This window comes from Cryptotermes secundus, unplaced genomic scaffold (genome assembly GCF_002891405.2).
Source record: "Cryptotermes secundus unplaced genomic scaffold, Csec_1.0 scaffold400, whole genome shotgun sequence".
NCBI classification, from domain to species: Eukaryota; Metazoa; Arthropoda; class Insecta; order Blattodea; family Kalotermitidae; genus Cryptotermes; species Cryptotermes secundus.
In genome coordinates, this window is record NW_019723908.1 from 1,559,496 (window position 1) to 1,578,441 (window position 18,946).

At 41.0% G+C, this 18,946-nt stretch overlaps 1 protein-coding gene across 4 annotated transcripts in view; it reads left to right on the plus strand.

The window, feature by feature from the left end:
* LOC111862086 (dachshund homolog 2) overlaps positions 1-18,946 on the plus strand; it is a 735,944-nt gene that overhangs the window by 710,340 nt on the left and 6,658 nt on the right. For all 4 annotated transcript variants that reach the window (XM_033750542.1, XM_033750541.1, XM_023847179.2 and 1 more), the window contains one exon: positions 13,116-13,220. In XM_033750542.1, the coding sequence (XP_033606433.1) occupies positions 13,116-13,220 (105 nt within the window). The remainder of the gene's footprint in view (positions 1-13,115; positions 13,221-18,946) is intronic.

Consider the following 18,946-nt stretch of genomic DNA (forward strand, 5'->3'; position numbering starts at 1 on the left):
GTTTCATGGAAGTACAACTGTTTAAAAACAAATTACTTATGAGTTGGTGTTATGATTTGAGGCTGAGATGGACAGGGCAAGTAGCACGAATGGGGAGAAGAGGAATGCATATAGGATATTGGAAACAGATCGCTAGGAAGACCAAGACGTAGGTGGGTGGACAATATTAAGATGGATCCCAGAGAGATAGGATGGGATGGTATGGATTGGATTGATCTGGCTCAGGATAGGAACCAGTGGAGGGCTCTTGTGAACACGGCAATGAACCTTCGGGTTCCATAAAATGCTGGGAAGTTCTTGAATAGCTGCCTGCTTCTCAAGAAGGGCTCAGCTCCATGAAGTTAGTTATGAAGATTCTGATTTTAACAAAACAACTTCTTAAGCCGGTTCATGGTTGAATAGTTTTCGCGGTTTAATATAAGAGAATAATACATTAGTTTAAGTTGGTGATCATTCCGAGATTCTACGGCCGTACATTCATATTCAAAAAAGAATCCGGGACAAAAATAACGAAGTAGACTTAAGTAGTAGTCAAATAGTAGCAGGGAACTTGTAAGCCGAGTTCTCACACGCAAATTGCAAAGAGTAACCTTCTCTAAAATTTTACAGGTGCCGGCACCACCAGTCAATCTGTCAGTCCGTTCATCCATCCATCCAGCTCTGCAAACTTTTCGTTGGACCTTGGCCACTTTTCAATTTCTTAGTCCTATACACAGTCTGCAGGCCTCCTTGGACGGGGGATCAGCCCGTCCCTAGGCCGCTACCCATGCACAGAACAACACAAACATAATAAAAGAACACAGACATCCATGCATAGAGTGCGATTGTAACTCATGATCCCAGTGTTCAAGCGGGCAAAGAAGGTTCATACCTTAGGGCAGCCGCACACCAACTGCTTCAGGACATGAGACAAAAGACTCAGTCTTGCTTCATTCGCGATTCAGACTCGAGTCCGCACACCGAAGTAGCACTTGTCTGCGTCTTATCACATTTTCTCCAGTTGATGGCATGACGTCATGCCGATAACGTACACTGGTTCTGTTCCTTGAGTACTGATGTCTGAGTCTTGACGCACAGAAAAGAAACATGTCGAGTCTTGCTGCACGTGTCTGCAGCATGAAGCTGACGTCAGCAACAGACTCAGACCGGTGTGCGGCGGTTTTCATAATCTCATTCGTTTCAACTGTGCTCCTTTCTTTGCGTCATGTCGCAGACATCTTGTCTTGACTGTTACATCTCTTGACGCATGCCGGTGTGCGGACTACCTTAGACCGCACGGCTACTGTGATGGGCAACATAGTTAACTACTGCAGATAATTTGACGCTTGTCCTCTGGTTATGCTACCGACTTGAATGCTTCCGATTAATCTGCTTTCTGCTTTGCAGACTGCGATATTTTTCCAAGGCAGGTGTCTCCTTGCAGCATGTTCTTTCTTTTATCACCTTTTTTTGTTTTGTTTTTAAAGAATGAAAACTTCTGGTTATTATGCTCCCTTCTGTAGGCGCTTATGATTGGAAACGTAATAGGCGTAGTCCAAGGCATTAACTTGAGACAGTTATTATGTATGCGTAGCTGTATTGACTTCCTTTGTGAATAAAATACTGATTGTAGCTACTGATTGGATATAATATAATCAATATTCATGTATTAGAAGCTCTCAAGATATTTTTAAATGAGAGACACATGACATGTTATAACCCCCTCGATTTAGTGTGCCGTGTTTATGTCTTACGGCAATATTTTGTCGGAGTTGTTTTATAGCCTTGGCATCAGTAGGAATAGTTTATAATTTTACTGAACTTGTAAATTATTTATTAAAGCGATCAAGGCTTACAACTTTGGAAGCATAAAAGAAAAATTATATTCAGTGTAATCTTTCTAATACAGAGGATACAAATGATGAGTTATATATCGTACATTCATAGCAGGCCGTCAGAGTCAATGGCTCAGCACGACGAATAATTTACCTGCTGTTGGGTATGAGTGTAAACCTGGGTATCTTACTCGAAGGTACGAAAACAGACTAAGGGTGAAATTTGAGTCTCTTCAGGCGCTCAAAATGAAGGACAATTTTCTGGGATGTGATACTCTCTAGAATGATAGATGATTACCAATGTTTCGGAGCAACTTACTGCCTTCGTCTTCAGGATAACCCTTAATATGGAGGGACACGTTACTTCGAAAACACTATCAGACGACACAACTTCACATCCCAAAGAGTGTTCACAGAGTGAGGATGTCTAAATATGGTACCGAGAAGTTATTCAGAAATATAAGAAAGGCAGGAACAGAAGGCAAGTATAGTAGACCCTAACAGCAGTATGTGGCTTGTACAAAGGACAGACTTCTTAGTTACGTAATATTTTGTGCTGGCAGCTTACTTCATCCCCTTGCGGTCCAAATATTTTCATAATAACTTATCAAATAAGTTTAGAATTTGGTCCCTGTCCTCATACTTCAAGCCGGGATAGTGTAGTCGGTATAGCGACTGCCTGGACGACCGAGGGTTCGGAGTTCGAATCCCAGTAAGGTCAAGAATTTTATCTTTCACACGTCGTCCAGACCGACTCTGGGGCCTACTTCCTATCCAATGGGTGCCGGGGATCTTTCCCCGGGAATAAAGTGGCCGGAGCATGAAGCTGACCATTCACCTCCAACAAGCAACGAGGTCAAGAAAAGTCTGCATCTATACATCCACTCCCTCATACGTCTTCATGGCGTAGTGCTTCATTACTTAAGCAGAGGGACAATTTCATCTTTTTCTTTCATCTCCTACTACAATTTGAGTTCGATGCGTTCCTCCATGTTACAATTTGAAACATTTGCTCTACAAATACGAAATTTAATCGGATTAAAGATATTTTCTCTTGGCATAGAAATACAGGTACAAAATTTAGTATCCTTTATTCATGGATTGTCTTACCAGGGCTTCGCTTTATATATATTCCCTACTCGTTCCATAATCCCCGTGAATTCCCTGCATGATTATTTTACAGTAAAACACATCCTGCATCTTAGCCATTCCATCTTCAGCCCTGGCCTCGCATCTCTCTCTCTAGCCTCTCAGGAATAATTCAGACCTTTGGCTAACTTTCCACTTTAAGCTGGAATGAATTGATAATTGGACTCGACCAGTCCAAGTGATGGACCGATCCCAAGAGGGATCGCAGCGCCCATAGTTTGCTGCGGTCATGGGGAGCATCTTATCTACTCAGATTTCTGTGCTGATACCAAACTTAGGCAACACTGCCACTCTGTGATTTATAAGACTCCCATGCTGGAATTTTAGCGCCGCTGCGCAGAGTGTTTATTAGTTATTTAATGACGCTGCAAGTATCGAGATTACCTAGCATCGGTTCCTAATATTATATTTCAGCATCCTGTTGCACTATATGACCGCCTCTGTAGTCTAGTGGTCAGGGGTCCTGGCTACAGATCCAGAGGTCAAGGTTCGATTCCCAGCGCTACCAGATTCTCCGAGAAGTAGTGGTTCTGGAACGGGGTCCACTCAGCCTCGTGAGGATAATTGAGGAACAATTTCAATGAAATAGCGGCTCCGGCCTAGGAAAACGAAATTAACGGCCGTGGGGATTCGTTGGGCTAACCACGCGACACCCTCTATCCGCTAAAGTTGGCACTCACTTCGCCGACAAACGACGGTAGCTCGGTCGGTATAGCTCGCTTGCCGGCTAAAATCACGGAGATTTTTTTGTTGTTGCATTGTATGAATCTCATTTTTAAGCCTTTGAGCCGTTTACGTATAACGTCATTCGCTATTCTTTCTTCTTATTGGTTGTAGTGTCCAATAATGGAATATGAAGAAAGAATAGTGAATGACGTTACACATAGACGGCATAGAATCTTCGAAGTCAGATATATAGCATCGGGTTGCACAAATTATGTAAGCGAACGCACAATAAGGAGTCATATTCGTCCTCAAGTTTAACTTGAAATCGACTGGAACTATTTTATAAAGATGTCGAGATTTCTTTTTGAAACTGAAATGAATTAAATGACAAAAGAATAGGCAGAATACATGGGAACCGATATTCATATATAATTGCAGGTCTTAATAATGTGCATCCTGTTGTGTTATGAATAAGATATATAAAAGTCTATAAGGTAAGCCATCCACACAAAAATACTGTATTTAAGAAACAAAGAAGACACTACTGTATCAACATTTGCTTATATCTTGTTTTTACAAATGCAATATATTTCGACCCTTACACCGGGGCATCATCAAGCGTAAAATGCGGTCGCAGAATTTTACCACAAACCACAATTTTAACTTTCGTATTTTAATCTTTAGTTTCCAATTTTAATCTTTATATCTTTAATTCTAAATTTTATTATCTAACGATTTTGAGTTTCAAATTTTGACCAAGACCAAATACATGAATTTTAATAATTTCAAGGCACAATAAGGATCCTTATTTGAAGAATTAGATGAAAAATTAATTGCAATTCAACAGCTGAAAGTGGAGCATTGTATGCCTGATGATGACCTGGTATAAGGGTCGAAACATGTTACGTCTGTAAAAACAAAATAAAAACAAATGTTGATACAGTGGTGTCTTATTTGTTTTATAAATACAGAATACGGTTGTGTAGACTGCATACCTTATATACTTTTATATATCTTACCTGCAGGTATATAATTAATATGATACGGATAAGGCCGAGAAGACAGGCCGTGCGCGTTCCGTGTGTTGAGTCAAATGTTAGAAACACGTAAGAAGTTAAGATCACAATATCTGAGGTGAAAATAACATTTAGAATTTCTTGGTGTAAGTGTGTAATTAATATTGATTTTAAAGAAATTAAATCAAGAAGGATGAGGTGGGCAGGTCATGTAGCACGAATGGGGAGACGAGGAATGCATATAGGATAATGGTGGGAAAGTCAGAAGGAAAGAGACCAAGGCGTAGGTGGGTGAATAATATTAAAATTGATCTTAGAAAGATAGGATGGGACGGTATGGATTGGATATATCTGGCTCAGGATAGGAACCAGTGGAGGGCTCTTCTGAACACGCGATGAACCTTCGGGTTCCATAAAATTCTGGTCAGTTCTTGAGTAGCTGCTGATTTGGCGGGTTCTCCAGAAGGACTCTGCTCCATGAGTAAGTAAGTAAATGAGTTTAGAGAAATTGCAGTGTGAAGTGGATCCACACAACTTAACACATGGTCCAGTGGCCGGCTCTAGTGGACACGGCGATAAATCGTGGAATTTCTTGGCAAGCTGAACAACCATGAACCTTTGAAGAAAGTGGCCGCAGTTAGTTGATTATTCCAAGCAGTAGCTATGCTGTAATGTCCGGCCACACAGAGCGCTACGTACGCGACGCACGCTATGTACGCTATGTTACCTGCGTCGCAGAGTGTACACATCGTACGTAGCGTACATAGCGAACATAGCGTAGCGCTCTATGTGGCTGAACCTTAAGGAATCGTATTTCTATATTGATTAAATGGCATCTTACAACATCAGGAAACTGTAATTGATATTTTTCCCCAATGAAACACGCAATTTCAACATCTTCGACATGAAGTAAAGAAACGAACATAGTTTAAGGGTGGAATTGCATCAAGCTCCTGGAACAATTCCAATTTGAAGATAGAAAAATATAAAGTGGAACGAGAGAGAACAGTCAGAAAGCAATGTTAGGGGCGGTAGCATTTTGCCCTGAAGGCAGGTTGATGAGGGGAATTGTGGTGGTGGGGGGGAGTCACATACGCACGCCTCAGGATCTTATTAAATTTTATCGAACGATGAAAGAACAGAGCAGTTTGATGTGCAGACAGACACATATACATATAGAGAGTAAAGATAATTCAATTTATATGTCTTTGTCTCCGTCTTCAGGCCTGTCGATGTTAATGTAATACGTCACTAAACGCATTTGTTCCGTTTGTTTCAGCCTGAAACGCTTTTAAGTACAAAAGACATAATATATATTTACTCATACAGTTTCCTAACCCCCACCTACCTCTGAAAAAAAAAGTCATTTTTATGTAAAACTAGCTGCAAAGAAGTTGTTGAAAATAAGGAAACGCTCGGGTAGGATGTAAGGAAGGAGTGGAGAGTGTAGGGATGGAAACAAAATGTTAAATTGTAATATGTAGCAAACCAAGCGTGAAATTGAATAAACTTTTTGGAGTAAGCGAGAGAAAACTGGGGTAGGGTATAGGATTATATTATATAAGCATTGGGATGAAAATGTATTTCCTCACTACGCCCTTCTTCTCTCACGACTTGGGGGGGGGGAGAATATATAATATCTTTGTAGTTAGTTCTTTATCTCTTGCTGAGGATTGAAAACGCTTTTAGAAAATAATAATTCCAAGTTTTTGCGCCCTCTGGGATGGGTCTTTTAACATTCAGATTATTGTCGGTGTGAAATGAGTTGCTTTGCTTGACTGCTTGGGTGTGAGATCACCTGAGCTCCTACACTGCCTAATCGAACTCTGCAAAGACGCATGGCTTACATGCAACAAGAGCGAAAGGATATTCTTGGTTCAGTGGTTGGTACCACTGTTTCGTGTTCGGAATTCCCCAGTTCAGAATCTCAGCCCACAGACCAATTATTCTTGTTAATTGTTATCATAATTTTCCTCAGTCCCTCCACGTAAACCGTTAGACTGCACGTTCAAATCGTCAATAATTACTCTCATTCGAATACATAACCGAGTTATGTAGCCTGCGCAGAAGATCACAGTGGCCGCGCCGTCTAAGGCATGAACTGTTTTCGCTCGCTCGAAAGCTGGGATCGTGGGTTCGAATACCACTCGAAGCATGGATGTATGTGCGCTTTGATTCTGCGTTTATGTTGTTCTGTCTATATGTAGAGGCCTTGCGACAGGCTGGTCCACCGTCCAAGGAGTCCTGCCGTCCGTGTATAAGATTAAGAAACCGAAAAAGCGGCCAAGGACCAACAGAGCTATAGAGCCATAGGTAGGTAGGTAGGTAGATCCTATGCGGTTTAAAGGGACGGTGAAGTTACCAAAGAATCAATAAAAAAAAGTGAGATGATACAGTGAAATATACGTGTACATCGTTTCTTTGGTTGGATATTTAACCCACCCTGTATAGAACAATAACCTAATAGTACGAATTAATCAAGAATAGACATACACGTTACCTTGTACGTTCTCAGTTGCGGAACTAAACATTATTTCGTGCGAAGTAATTTCAAAAACAGATTCCACGTTTAAGCGGTTTGCAAAACCAATAAATCAATGTAAATTTCCTGGAATGTATAAATTATATTTTGGGAGAATATATAATAACAATGACCGCCTCTGTGGCCTAATGATCAGAGTTCCTGGATACAGATTCAGAGGTCCTGGTTTGATTCCCGTCGCTACCAAATTTTCTGAGAAGTAGTGGGTCTGGAACGGGGTCCACTCAACCTCGTGAGGATAATTGAGGAGCTATTAAAGGAAACAGCGACTCCGGTCTAGAAAACCGAAATTAACGGCCGTGGAGTTCAGATGCGCTGACCACGTGACACACTCTATCCGCTAAAGTTGGCACTAACTTCGCCGAAAAGCGGCGGTCGCTTGGTCGGTATTGTTCGCTTGCTGACTGAAACCACGGTGGTTTCTTTTTATGTAAGAACTATACAAAGCTACCCACGACACCAAAGCTGCAATTCTTATTCCATTTCAAAATGAAAACTTTCAGTTATTATTACCTATTTTATTTAAATTCATCTTGATCGTGATAGATGCATCCGCTATCATACGTTCGGGCTTACAGAGCTGGAATATGTGTCTAAAAGAGAAATTGTCGTTAAACAATGTGCCTATACTGTAAAATATCTCTACTGACAAGAATGCAGTGAAATGTTGCATTAAATCTATTAAATAGAAATTGTTTAAAGAAGAACAGAGAGAGAAATAATTTTATAAACGTAAAACAAAGAATGAAATAAGAATTTAATATAAAATTATGTGCCTGAGGTCAGTGTGTTGGTTTTTGTTTTCATACGTTTCATCCGAACTCTGTATTGTAAAATGTCTTAGGTGGGAGTTTCCTGTTAAAGGTTGGGACAACTGACTACAACCGTTATACTTTAATATGTTCGAAAATGGGAGAAAAGAAAAACAGGAAACTGAGAATCTCTATTGCTTAATAGGAGAATGGCGCACGCAGGGCTAAACTAAACTAAACTCCGTGATCTTAGCTCGCAAGCGAACTATACCGACCGAGCGACCTACGCTTGTCGGTGAAGTTAGTGCCAACTTTGCACGTAGGGCTATTCAGCATAAATGTCTGACATAAGTTTGCATCTGAAATACTTTTTTGATATGCGTTTTTGTAGCAAGTTTTACCTACACACCGGTCATGATTTGATGTTCCCTTGCATCAGCTCTCAGCTTTGGAAGCCTCAAAACGCCTTTGGCCGGAAGTGACGTTCGGGCTATCTGCCTCTGAAAACGACTAGGTGCCACTCACATGTTGGCCAGGCCGGATACCGCTTACCTAGTTCATTCGTGGGCTCTCCACTATCACAGAAATCCTGGGTACAATTCAGGTCTTCAAACATTAGAGTTGCAATTCAGAGTTCCAAATTCTTTGGCGCAGTCACTTGCAGGCTGTGTCAGGGATCATTAAATCGTGGATTTCCTGTAGAAATAAATTGACCTGTTAAACCGATTTCTTTCGAAACCAAATTGCATTCATGTTCCTTCGGATTACGTTATAGACTCCTCTAATTGCATTAATAATATAATTAACTTCTCTAAGCAGTACGGCAGCCGGTCACGGTAGCCGTGCGGTCTAAGGTATGTACTGTCTTCGCTCGATTGGAAACCGTGATCGTGGTTTCGAATCCCACTCAGGGCATGGATGTGTAGTTTGTGTGTGTGCGTTTTTCTGTGTTTGTGTACAGGTGAGCTGATCACCCGCCCAAGGAGTCCTACCGAATATGTAAGATTAGAAAAACCGAAAATGAAAGGAGAAGTTCATGGAGGTAGGCCCTAGGCCCACTGGGGCTGTAGTGCCAAGGAAAAAAAAAGCAGTACGGCATTGATATAATTACAAAGTTACTATCATTGACATCGGCGGAAAGTATTTTTTTTTGTGCTGGGGTGAGACTGAGTCCACTTGGTACGACAGCCACTAACCGGCCTATTCTACCAGCCCCGGAAGACAGATGATGAGTGTGGAGCAATTGGTGGAATGAAGATTGGCAAGGGAAACCGAAGTTTTCGGAGAAAACCAGCCCCAGTGCCACTTTGTCCACCACAAATCCCACTTGACCTGACCTAGACTCGAACTAGGGCCACCGCAATCGGAAGCCGGCTAATAAGCGCCTGAGCTGTGGCAAGTAAACATTATCTTCGTCACAAGGGGATGTCTTAAAAAGGAATGAGCCTCCTCCAAGGATTATAATATGAAGCAGAATCTTATTTGAAATATTCTTTTTCCACCATTTCCTGTTTTTCCGAACTATACCAAGAGCTGATTACAACTGTCGAACCGAGGAGATTTGATTCGGCAGGTCGAGGTACGAATGAGGTAAGAAGGAGTGCTCGGGGAAGTGGGGGGGGGAGGTTGTTGGAGAGAGACTACAAAACACTTTGTGGTTCTGTGAGGATAAGCTGCTCGTGAGGTTGAATTGTGTTGTAATTTCAAGATGAATTACACGGTCCAGCTCTGTCTCCGTAATATCGCATTGTGTCTGTACTAAAGCAATTAACACCTTGTCCCCGTATTTAGCCTAGAGTCTCTCTATGTTCTGTTCTTTCAACTAGTTTCGCCTTAGTACTTAGGCACGGCAAATTATACCACGAAATAAAATGTTTTGTTGCAAATGTCGAATAATTCTTCGTCTAATAATTCTTCGAGCAAATGATGCTCGAGATGGTTCAGGTTCGTATAGCAGCAGGCGTGACCAGAGTGGTTTGAACGGCTGTTGTACTGCGATGTGGAAAGCAAATGGAAAAACTACCACATTATCACTTTTCCTGGATAGTCTCTTTCCAAAAACAGAAGATCGCATTAAGTGGAGAAACTGTTTTGGAAGAGACTGTGGACCTGTCGTCTGACAGATTACTGATGATGATGATGAATTATGGATTTACATTCATCATTATGGCCGATCACAGAGGTAGCGCAGTCTAAGGCATGAACTGCCTCCACAAGCTCGGACGCTGGGATCGTGGGTTCGAATTCCATTCAAAGCATGGATGTCTGTGTGCGTTTATTTGTGTTTGCGTTGTTCTGTGTGCAGGTAGCGGCCTTGCTACGGGCTGATCCCCCGTCCAAAGACTGTGTATACGATTTAGAAACTGAAAAAGTGGCCAATGTCCAATAAAAAGACTGTAGAGTCATACATATATTCATTATTATGGTGAGAACCTTTGTTCAATCACACATAAATTCTAGACATTCTAGAGGCTGGCTGACTGACTAACTGCTAAATTACTGCTGGACCTCGCCAGCACAGTGAATCTTGGTTTCGAGTCCCACGGGACCCACGACCTCATTTTACTGCCTGACAGCTCTGGTAGCCTGAAACTTCCCTCCTAGAGGCTGACTGTATCACAGATGTCACATGTAAGGAAGGCTAGCTAACACATGACAACTTACTTACTTACTTACTTACTTATGGAGCTGAGGCCTTCTTGAGGAGAAGCCAAATCTGCAGCTACTCAAGAATTTCTCAGCATTTTATGGAACCCAAAGGTTCATTACCGTGTTCACAAGTGCCCTCCACTGGTCCCTATCCTGAGTCAGATCAATCCAATTCATACCAACCCATTCTAGCTCTCTGAGATCCAGCATAATATTGTCCACCCACCTACGCCTTGGTCTTCCCAGTGGTCTCTTTCCCACTAATATCCTATATGCAAATTTCTTCTCCCCCATTCGTGCTACATGCCCTTCCCACCTCATTCTCTTTGTCTTGATCTTTCTAATTTTATTTGGAGAAAAATACAAGTTATGAAGCAACATATGACAACAGCTACATGAAACTAATTTTTCTCATTACAACTAGCTCTTTCTAAATTTTCAAGCAGAGAAATATGTGCTTTTGGGAGCCGTTAGATGGAGCTGTTACTTATCACTTAGCTAGTTGTATCTGCGCCTTCTTCATGGTCTGCCGACTGATGTGTTAACACCGGAATATAAGGAAGTGATATAATCACTTAAAGACACTACCGTCTGTACCAAGAATACAGAGTTATGTTCGTTGCCGGAACAATGAAATCTGAATAAAACACATGACTAATTGTTTGACAGCATAAAGTTAGCTCAGATTCCGTTCTGACAACTACCCGCTCTGCCACACTCTCAGGTGGTTAGCTGCAAGCTGTGATCCCTCTTTACACAACTTTATGTATCGTTTCTAGACGTTTAAACCGCTTTATTTAATTCCAACCGCCATCCATGAAAACCACACACAACTACGTCATACGGAAAGCCAACGACCTACATATACAACATAACTGCTCAACTTTGAAACAAGATTACGTACTCACAGACACATTCCACACTACAGTTTAAGAAATAGCGCATAATTAGGAATTCATCATTCATTCATCAGTAATCTGTCGAGACGACAGGTCCACAGTCTCTTCCAAAACAATTCCTCCACTTGATGCGATCTACAGCTTTCTCCTTCAAATGAGAATATCCTCTTCTGTCCTCAAGGTCATCCAGCATCTTCTTACGTCTTCTTCCTCGTCTTCTGGTCACTTCTATCCGCCCCTCTATCTTTCCTTCAATAACTTCTTTTAGAAGGCAGTTACCGCGTAAAACATGACCAATCCAATTAGCCTTCCGTTCTCTTATTTCATGTAGGATATTCCTCTCCTCACTGACTCTAAATAACACTATAAAACATCATTAGAAAAAGTGAAACGTTTGTAAGTAATCTTAAATAAATCCAGCAACAATTTTGATCTTTTTCATTCACATGTTTGGTACCGTGTTGTGTATGTCACTAACATGTAAATAACTGAAATATTTTAAGTGTCAAGAAATAAGTTTATTTTATTACAATATTTTTGCGCTACATGTTTCGCTCTAAAGGACCTTGAAAATATTTTAATTAACTGATTTATTGATAATTTGATTCTTTTGCTTATTAAAGGTATAAGAGTACATTTGTTATGATCGAAGGACATATTTAAATATTAAATTAGATAAAATTACCCGAGTTTCGGCAACATATCAAGAACAAAGATATTAAAAACATGACAGTCAAATAAGTCAGGTCGTCAGTTTTGATACCTAAATACTCGTAAAATAATTTACACCTCGTTTGTTGCAACCTAACAGGATTAATAGCCTTTAAATCTCTTTATTTATTTATGGTCTATATAGGGACATTGTCAGAAGCTGATGTATATAGGCAAACTGTCGAAGGGTAGGATAATCAGTGAAAACGAGCGATTAGGGCCTAATTTGAGGTAATGTCCGAACATTTGCTTGAGGGACTGAGAAAATCCACGGAAATCCTAAACCATGATAGTCGGCGTCCCGGTCAATATTTGAATTTTTTCCCTACTGAACAAACAAACAAACAAACAAAACAAACTCCCTGGCGTGTAGTCCGCAAGCAAACCATACCGACCGAGCGACCGCCGCTTCTCGGCGAAATTAGAACCAACTTTAGTTGATAGAGGGTGTTAAGTAGTCAGCACAGTGGATCCTCACGGCGGTTAATCTCGGTTTTCTAGACCAGAGACGCTATTTCCTTGAAATAGCTCCTCAAGTATCGTCATGGGGCTGAGCGGACCCCGTTCCAGACCTTCTCAGAAAATCTGGTAGTGCTGGGAATTGAACCCGGGACCTCTGAATCTGTTGGCAGAAACTCTGATCACTAGACCATAGAGGCGGTCTCCCCTCCCGGATACAAGTCGCAAACATTACAGTTCTTGTCTACCGGATTGACAGCCTTCTGATTTTGTTCTAAAGCCAGGAGTATTGTCATGGGCTCTATATTTTATTTTGTTCGTTATTGGGGTTGTGAATTATGGCATCGCTGGCACATTTGTTTTCATCCGTGTGCTTTATTGCCCACTCCAGAACATAATCGCACCACCCCTCCTGGTGTTAATGTAGTGTAACACAGTGTGTGCTTTGCGTGTTGCAGAGTCACTAGCCCAGGAGCTGGAGCTGGAGAGGAAATCGAGGCAGCAACAGCAACAACAACAACAACAACAACAGGCCGAACGGGACGTCAAATCGCCCCTGCAAGGTGAGCAATACAGTTAATGATGAAGCCTACAAATGTTTACGTTTATTTAGCAAAGTTGTCAAAAAATAATGAGTTTCGTTCATATTAAGGAGCTTCTGTGGTGACGTTGATGAATCTTCATAGAATTGTCTCGAAGGTGCTGAAATATATATATAGGGTGTCCGGATGAAATTTATCCAAAATAAAAGATATATATCTCGGAAACTGATTGTCATACACGAATCCGGTTTATGTCATTGGAAAGGAAAACCCTGTACGTTTTTTTTCATACCCGGCTTACGAGCATACGCCTCCATATTTTTCCCACCATGTTAGGTATCACCTGAACAGAGAGATGGCTGGGATATGAATTGGCAGAGATGGATCAATCGCTTGGTCTCCTAGGTCGCCAGATTTAACGCCAGTGGATTTTTTCTTGTGGTGTTATGTGAAGAACATTGTCTACCAGGTTTAAGATCAAAGACCTTCAACGCTTAAAAACCCGCATAAGGAACGCAGTTGCTACGGTAACACCAAACATGCTTCAAGCCTGGATATTTGTCGTTTATATATTAGGCTTAAAAATTCGACTGAAAATAAAGTGACGAAAACCCCCTTATTAAAACTGAATTTAACCCGAAATTTGAATAACTCTGTTGGATTACTGGTATGATATTTAAATTTAGGAACTGCACAGTATCAGTTTATTAACAAATCCCTTCCAATATGCACATCTTTCATATTGTGTCCTTGTATTTCTCAATTATTTACAAACAATCTTTTGAAAAGGTGTGAACAGGATCTCCACCGAAATTAAATTTCCAGCCGACTAACTTTCACAACAATAGAAGGAACTAACACCAACATCCGATATCCGTCAGAGTATGTTAAGTGCCTGGTGCAGCAGAGAGTTCACAAATAAATTTCTGAAATGTATATAAGCATTATTACAAGTAAGTGCTTGGCAATTATGGGTTAAAAAATTAGTCCCGGTGATATTTTAACTACCTTGTATTTTAAATGAATAAATTAATTATGAGACTTACGAATTGTTAGACTATACATGAGATCACCCTGTATATTCGTTTTACTATGTTAGTGAGGGTATCACGCAAATACATACTAACACAGGACAGAGTTTATCCACTTCAAAGAAAACTTGTCTAGCGAAACTCTTTTTTTCCAGCAGTCACGTATTATAAAACAAGTGAAGAGGTTCTTCAAACTTAGGCACTCGACAAGTCAATTGAAACTTGTGTGTATTTCCCCATTAGGCCTGTCACAGTCCCAAGTGCTTGCCGGCCGATGCTGCCTGTTGAATCCATGTCATAATTACTCATCTGCTTGCGTGCTTAGTTATTACAATTTAATGGACCTCTCTCGCCCTTTACGAACTGCCTGAAATGTTGGGCCGCATCTTGCAAGCAGCGTTCAATGAGAATTCCATGCTTTGAAAGGGAAGGGAAGCATTTTATATTTATGTATAAAGGAGTACGTATATTGCGATGACAAGTTTAATATTATTATTATTATTACATTATATTCCTTCTCGTTGAATCATGGTTGGCATGATTGAACTAATTAATTTGCTACTCTCTAAATGATACACGTTTCCTTGTTTTGTTTTTGTTTTTGCATATATATTTGTTCTTTTGTCTCTTTTCTAGTGCTTAATTTAAATTTGCATTTGGGCTGTTGAGTAAACACATAAATAAAGTTGTAAGATTTGAGGCTTTCACGGCGGTGACTATGAAGAAAGCAGTCTTCTGGGATTTGGCGCCGTGTATATGTGGTGTTAACCGACGTTTCGGAGGAACGTATCGCCCCCATCTTNAAAGTTATCCCTAAGCTTAACTAATTAAGCACTACACCATGAAGGCGTATGAGGGAGTGGATGTATAGGTCCACATTTTCAGACCTCGGAACTAGCTGGAGGTGAGTGATCAGCTTCACGCCCCTGCCACTTTAACCCCTGAAAAAGAGCCCCCGGTACACTATTGGAGGGTGGGTGGGCCCCAGAGCTCGTATGGACGATGTAGAGAAGAGAAAATTCTTGACCCTACCGGGACTGGAACTCCGACTCCTCTGTCTTCCAGTCGGTAGCCAGTCGCGGTACCGACTGCGCTATCCCGGCTCCTTTAAGCACACAAGTAAATAGTTTAATTTAATATTACTATCATCAGCATCATCCGATGTCACTGTGGTAACATTTCCTACAAAAAACTATTCGTGATATTAGTCGACCACTTATTGAAACCCTAGAAATATTTATTTATTTCACTACATTGCCAGTAACTGGTGTTATACAGCGTCGGATTATTTGTCGATAGTAAATAATTCGTGAATAAGGATGTGGAAGGAAGTGGTCATGGCCAGGTTTAAGATAATTTCCTGCAGTTTATTTGGAGGGATTAAGGTAACACACTAAACTCCTTGGTCAAAGTAGTCCACGTCTAAGATCTTCTGAATACAGGCCGAAGAGAAAACATCCTCTTTAAGAACATATTTAATGTGTATGCTAATTAACGTCTATGTATATCACAGTCCGTCAATAATGCAGTTCCTCAAATTTCACCATTTAACACTTAACACAACATGTTTAGGCCATAAACGGCCATCTTCAGGTGTCTCACTGTATCGAAACCGCTACACTGCTGTGATATGAGCTAAAACCACGCGCTTCAGTCCACTTAAAAATGAAATAAAAATAATTAATTAAAATTCATTAAAATTTTCTATTAAAATTTTTCTCATTACTTTTGTAAAATCTTATTCTACCTTATATTATGCATCGTCCGCTTGTTTAGAGCTATGTCTCTTATTTCAGATGTTTTATTGCAGCAGCTTGATGCTAGTATTCGGCTGAGGCAGGCACTCAGAATGTCGCCTCTACCCGATTTCCGCATAGGTACCTGCAGATGTAAAGGACATCTATGTTAGTATACGACTGCTATTTGAAATACAGCAGTTGTAATATCCGGCTCATATTTGAAGGGATATGTAGGTTTTCAAGTTGTCACTGCGGTGGTTCTGAAGAATATTATCTTCTGGGACAGAATTCCTTGAATGAAAAGCCGAGCAGGACACGCTGCTTAGATTTTATAAGCGTTTATTGTTTCTCCCATACGTGCGACTTACGTCTTTCATTTCATCGCAGTTTAATTGATCGTCTTATTAATCCCTGTTGTAACTCCTCATTGTGAAGTTTTATCCAATATTTGACCTTTTTTTTTAATTCGCTTAGTGGGGGGTGGAGTTCAAATGGGTCCACTCGGCACGGCGGCCACTGATTGGCCTATTGTAGCCTGCCCCGAATGATTATGATGATGTAGAATTTGGTGGAATGAAGATTGGCGGGGAAACCGAAGTACTCGGAGAAGAACTGTCCCAGCACCACTTTTTCCACCACAATTCGTACTTGACCAGGCCAGGGATCGAACCCGGGCCGCCGCGGTTGGAAGCCAGCGACTAACCGCTTGAGCTATGGATCGGCCTAATATTTGACCATAGTTAATCAATATTAGGAAACCGAACAAAGCAGGAAGTCAATGTAACGTTTTGTAACAAGTGAATTTTTGTGATTTGCGATCTTTAACCAGTCGAAACCTCCAAACTGGAGGAAACCCTCTTGTAGGCTGTTGGCGAATTTCATATTCAATATACTAGCAGCCACCAGTATGAGATATCTCAAGTTTCCCTATGTATATAGATTACTGTGGAGTGCGTATAGGATATTGGTGGGAAAGCCAGAAGGAAGGAGACCACAGGGAAAACCAAGATGTAGGTGGGTGGACAATATTAGAATGGATCTTAGAGAGATAGGATGGGATGGTATGGATTGGATAGATCTGGCTCACGATAGGGACCAGTGGAGGGTTCTTGTGAACACGGTGATGAACCTTCGGGTTCCATAAAATGCTGGGAAATTCTTGAGTAGCTGCAGAATTGGCGGCTCCTCCAGAAGGTCTCAGCTGCATGAGTAAGTAAGTAAGTATATAGATTACTGTATTGACTACTGATATCAAAATACAAGCCGCCATATTTTATATTGAAAAATATACGAATTCAGTTTTATTCGTTTAAATATAAGGAACGTCGAACAGTTTATAATACACTTCACTCTGTTGTGTCAACTTCGTTGTGCAACGCTAAGTGGATTTTCTCGGATTCTTCCTGTTAATTCTCACATTTTTTTTCCTTGGCACTACAGCCCCAGTGGGCCTAGGCCTACCTCCATGAACTTCTCCGTTCACTTCGATTTTTCTAGATCTTACACATTCGGTAGGACTCCTTGAGCGGGTGATCAGCTCGTCGCAAGGCCTCTACCTGTACACAAACACAGAAAAACGCACACACACAAACTAAACATCCATGCCCTGAGTGGGATTCGAAACCCACGATCCCGGCTTCCGAGCAAGCGAAGACAGTACATGCCTTAGACCGCTCGGCTACCTTGACCGGCTAATTCTCACATACTCTCGCAAATTTCTGAACTCAGGATTGTCTGATGAGTATTTTCGTGACAGAACAATTACTAAACTCAACTTTAAAACTGGGTGTGTGTAATAACGGGTTATTTCATTTACCAGTTATTAAATTTAATAATAATGTAATTTATGTGACTATGTATATGCTTTTGGTACAAAGTTCAGTAAAATTCGGATATTAACCTTAAAGCAGGCATTGTACTCGCATAAGAAGTTCCCGGGTTGATCCCCCCTACCCCCACACCCATACCCTCCATACCGCTGCGAACAAGGAAAACAATACTTCAGTTCAGGGTATAATGACTTGATGCTTTGGCTTTAATTACGAAACTGGTAGAAAGAGAAGGACGAAGGCTGTAGTAAAGTTTTGGGTTATACGATGAAATTGCACCGCTTTCTAAAACTCAGATCCTGATGTAGAGATTTCTCTTACAAGTGAGGGCCGATATTATTACACTGAAATCTCACGAAGAAGTCTTCGTCGTTTCTTCCGTCCGTCAACATACGGTTTTAATAGTTGTTGTTTTGTTTTTTTGTTGTCTGTATGTGGGGCCGACCGGCCGATCTTCATCAATCATTGGACGAACCTCCACTCTCGTCTCTTCTCCGTCCCTCTGTCTCTCTCTCTGTCTCACTTCCTCACTATCAATCATTCCAAGACTCAAAAATCGCCCCATGTTTCTGACAGAACCTTGTCCCCTTAATTTAATATCGAAAACAGAGACAGAGGGGTGCCTATCTCTGTCCCCCTGCAGACAGTCCCAATTGTGTGTTATCTGTTGGGGCCTGCATTATGTTTGGCCTTGCCTGTTTACAAGGACATTCGATTGACAGGGTGGATTGGCCGGGCGTCGAACTGATGCAAATTTATCCTTCACACTATGAAAAGTGCCACCTCATCGCGCTTTCTAATTTCATTGTTTTTCTTTCTCGAGGAATGGATACAAGAGTGGCTTATGTGTGGCGATTTCAGATTGTAGATATATTTTGTTTCTGCTACAGTAACAGCTATTTGGGGAAGATGACATAATTATGAACTTTATGGATCATAGCAACATGAAATGTTACTAGGGCGATCACATTAAAGATGATGAGATGGAGGAAGTGTGCAGGGCGTATGGTAGATGTTAGAAGTACATATACCACTTCAATCTGCAGGCAGATCTAGATTTAGATGGTGTGGTTATGAACCAAGTTCATCTGGATGCGCAACTTCTTGTTTCCTCTTCATTTGTTTATTTTTATTTATAGATTAGTTTT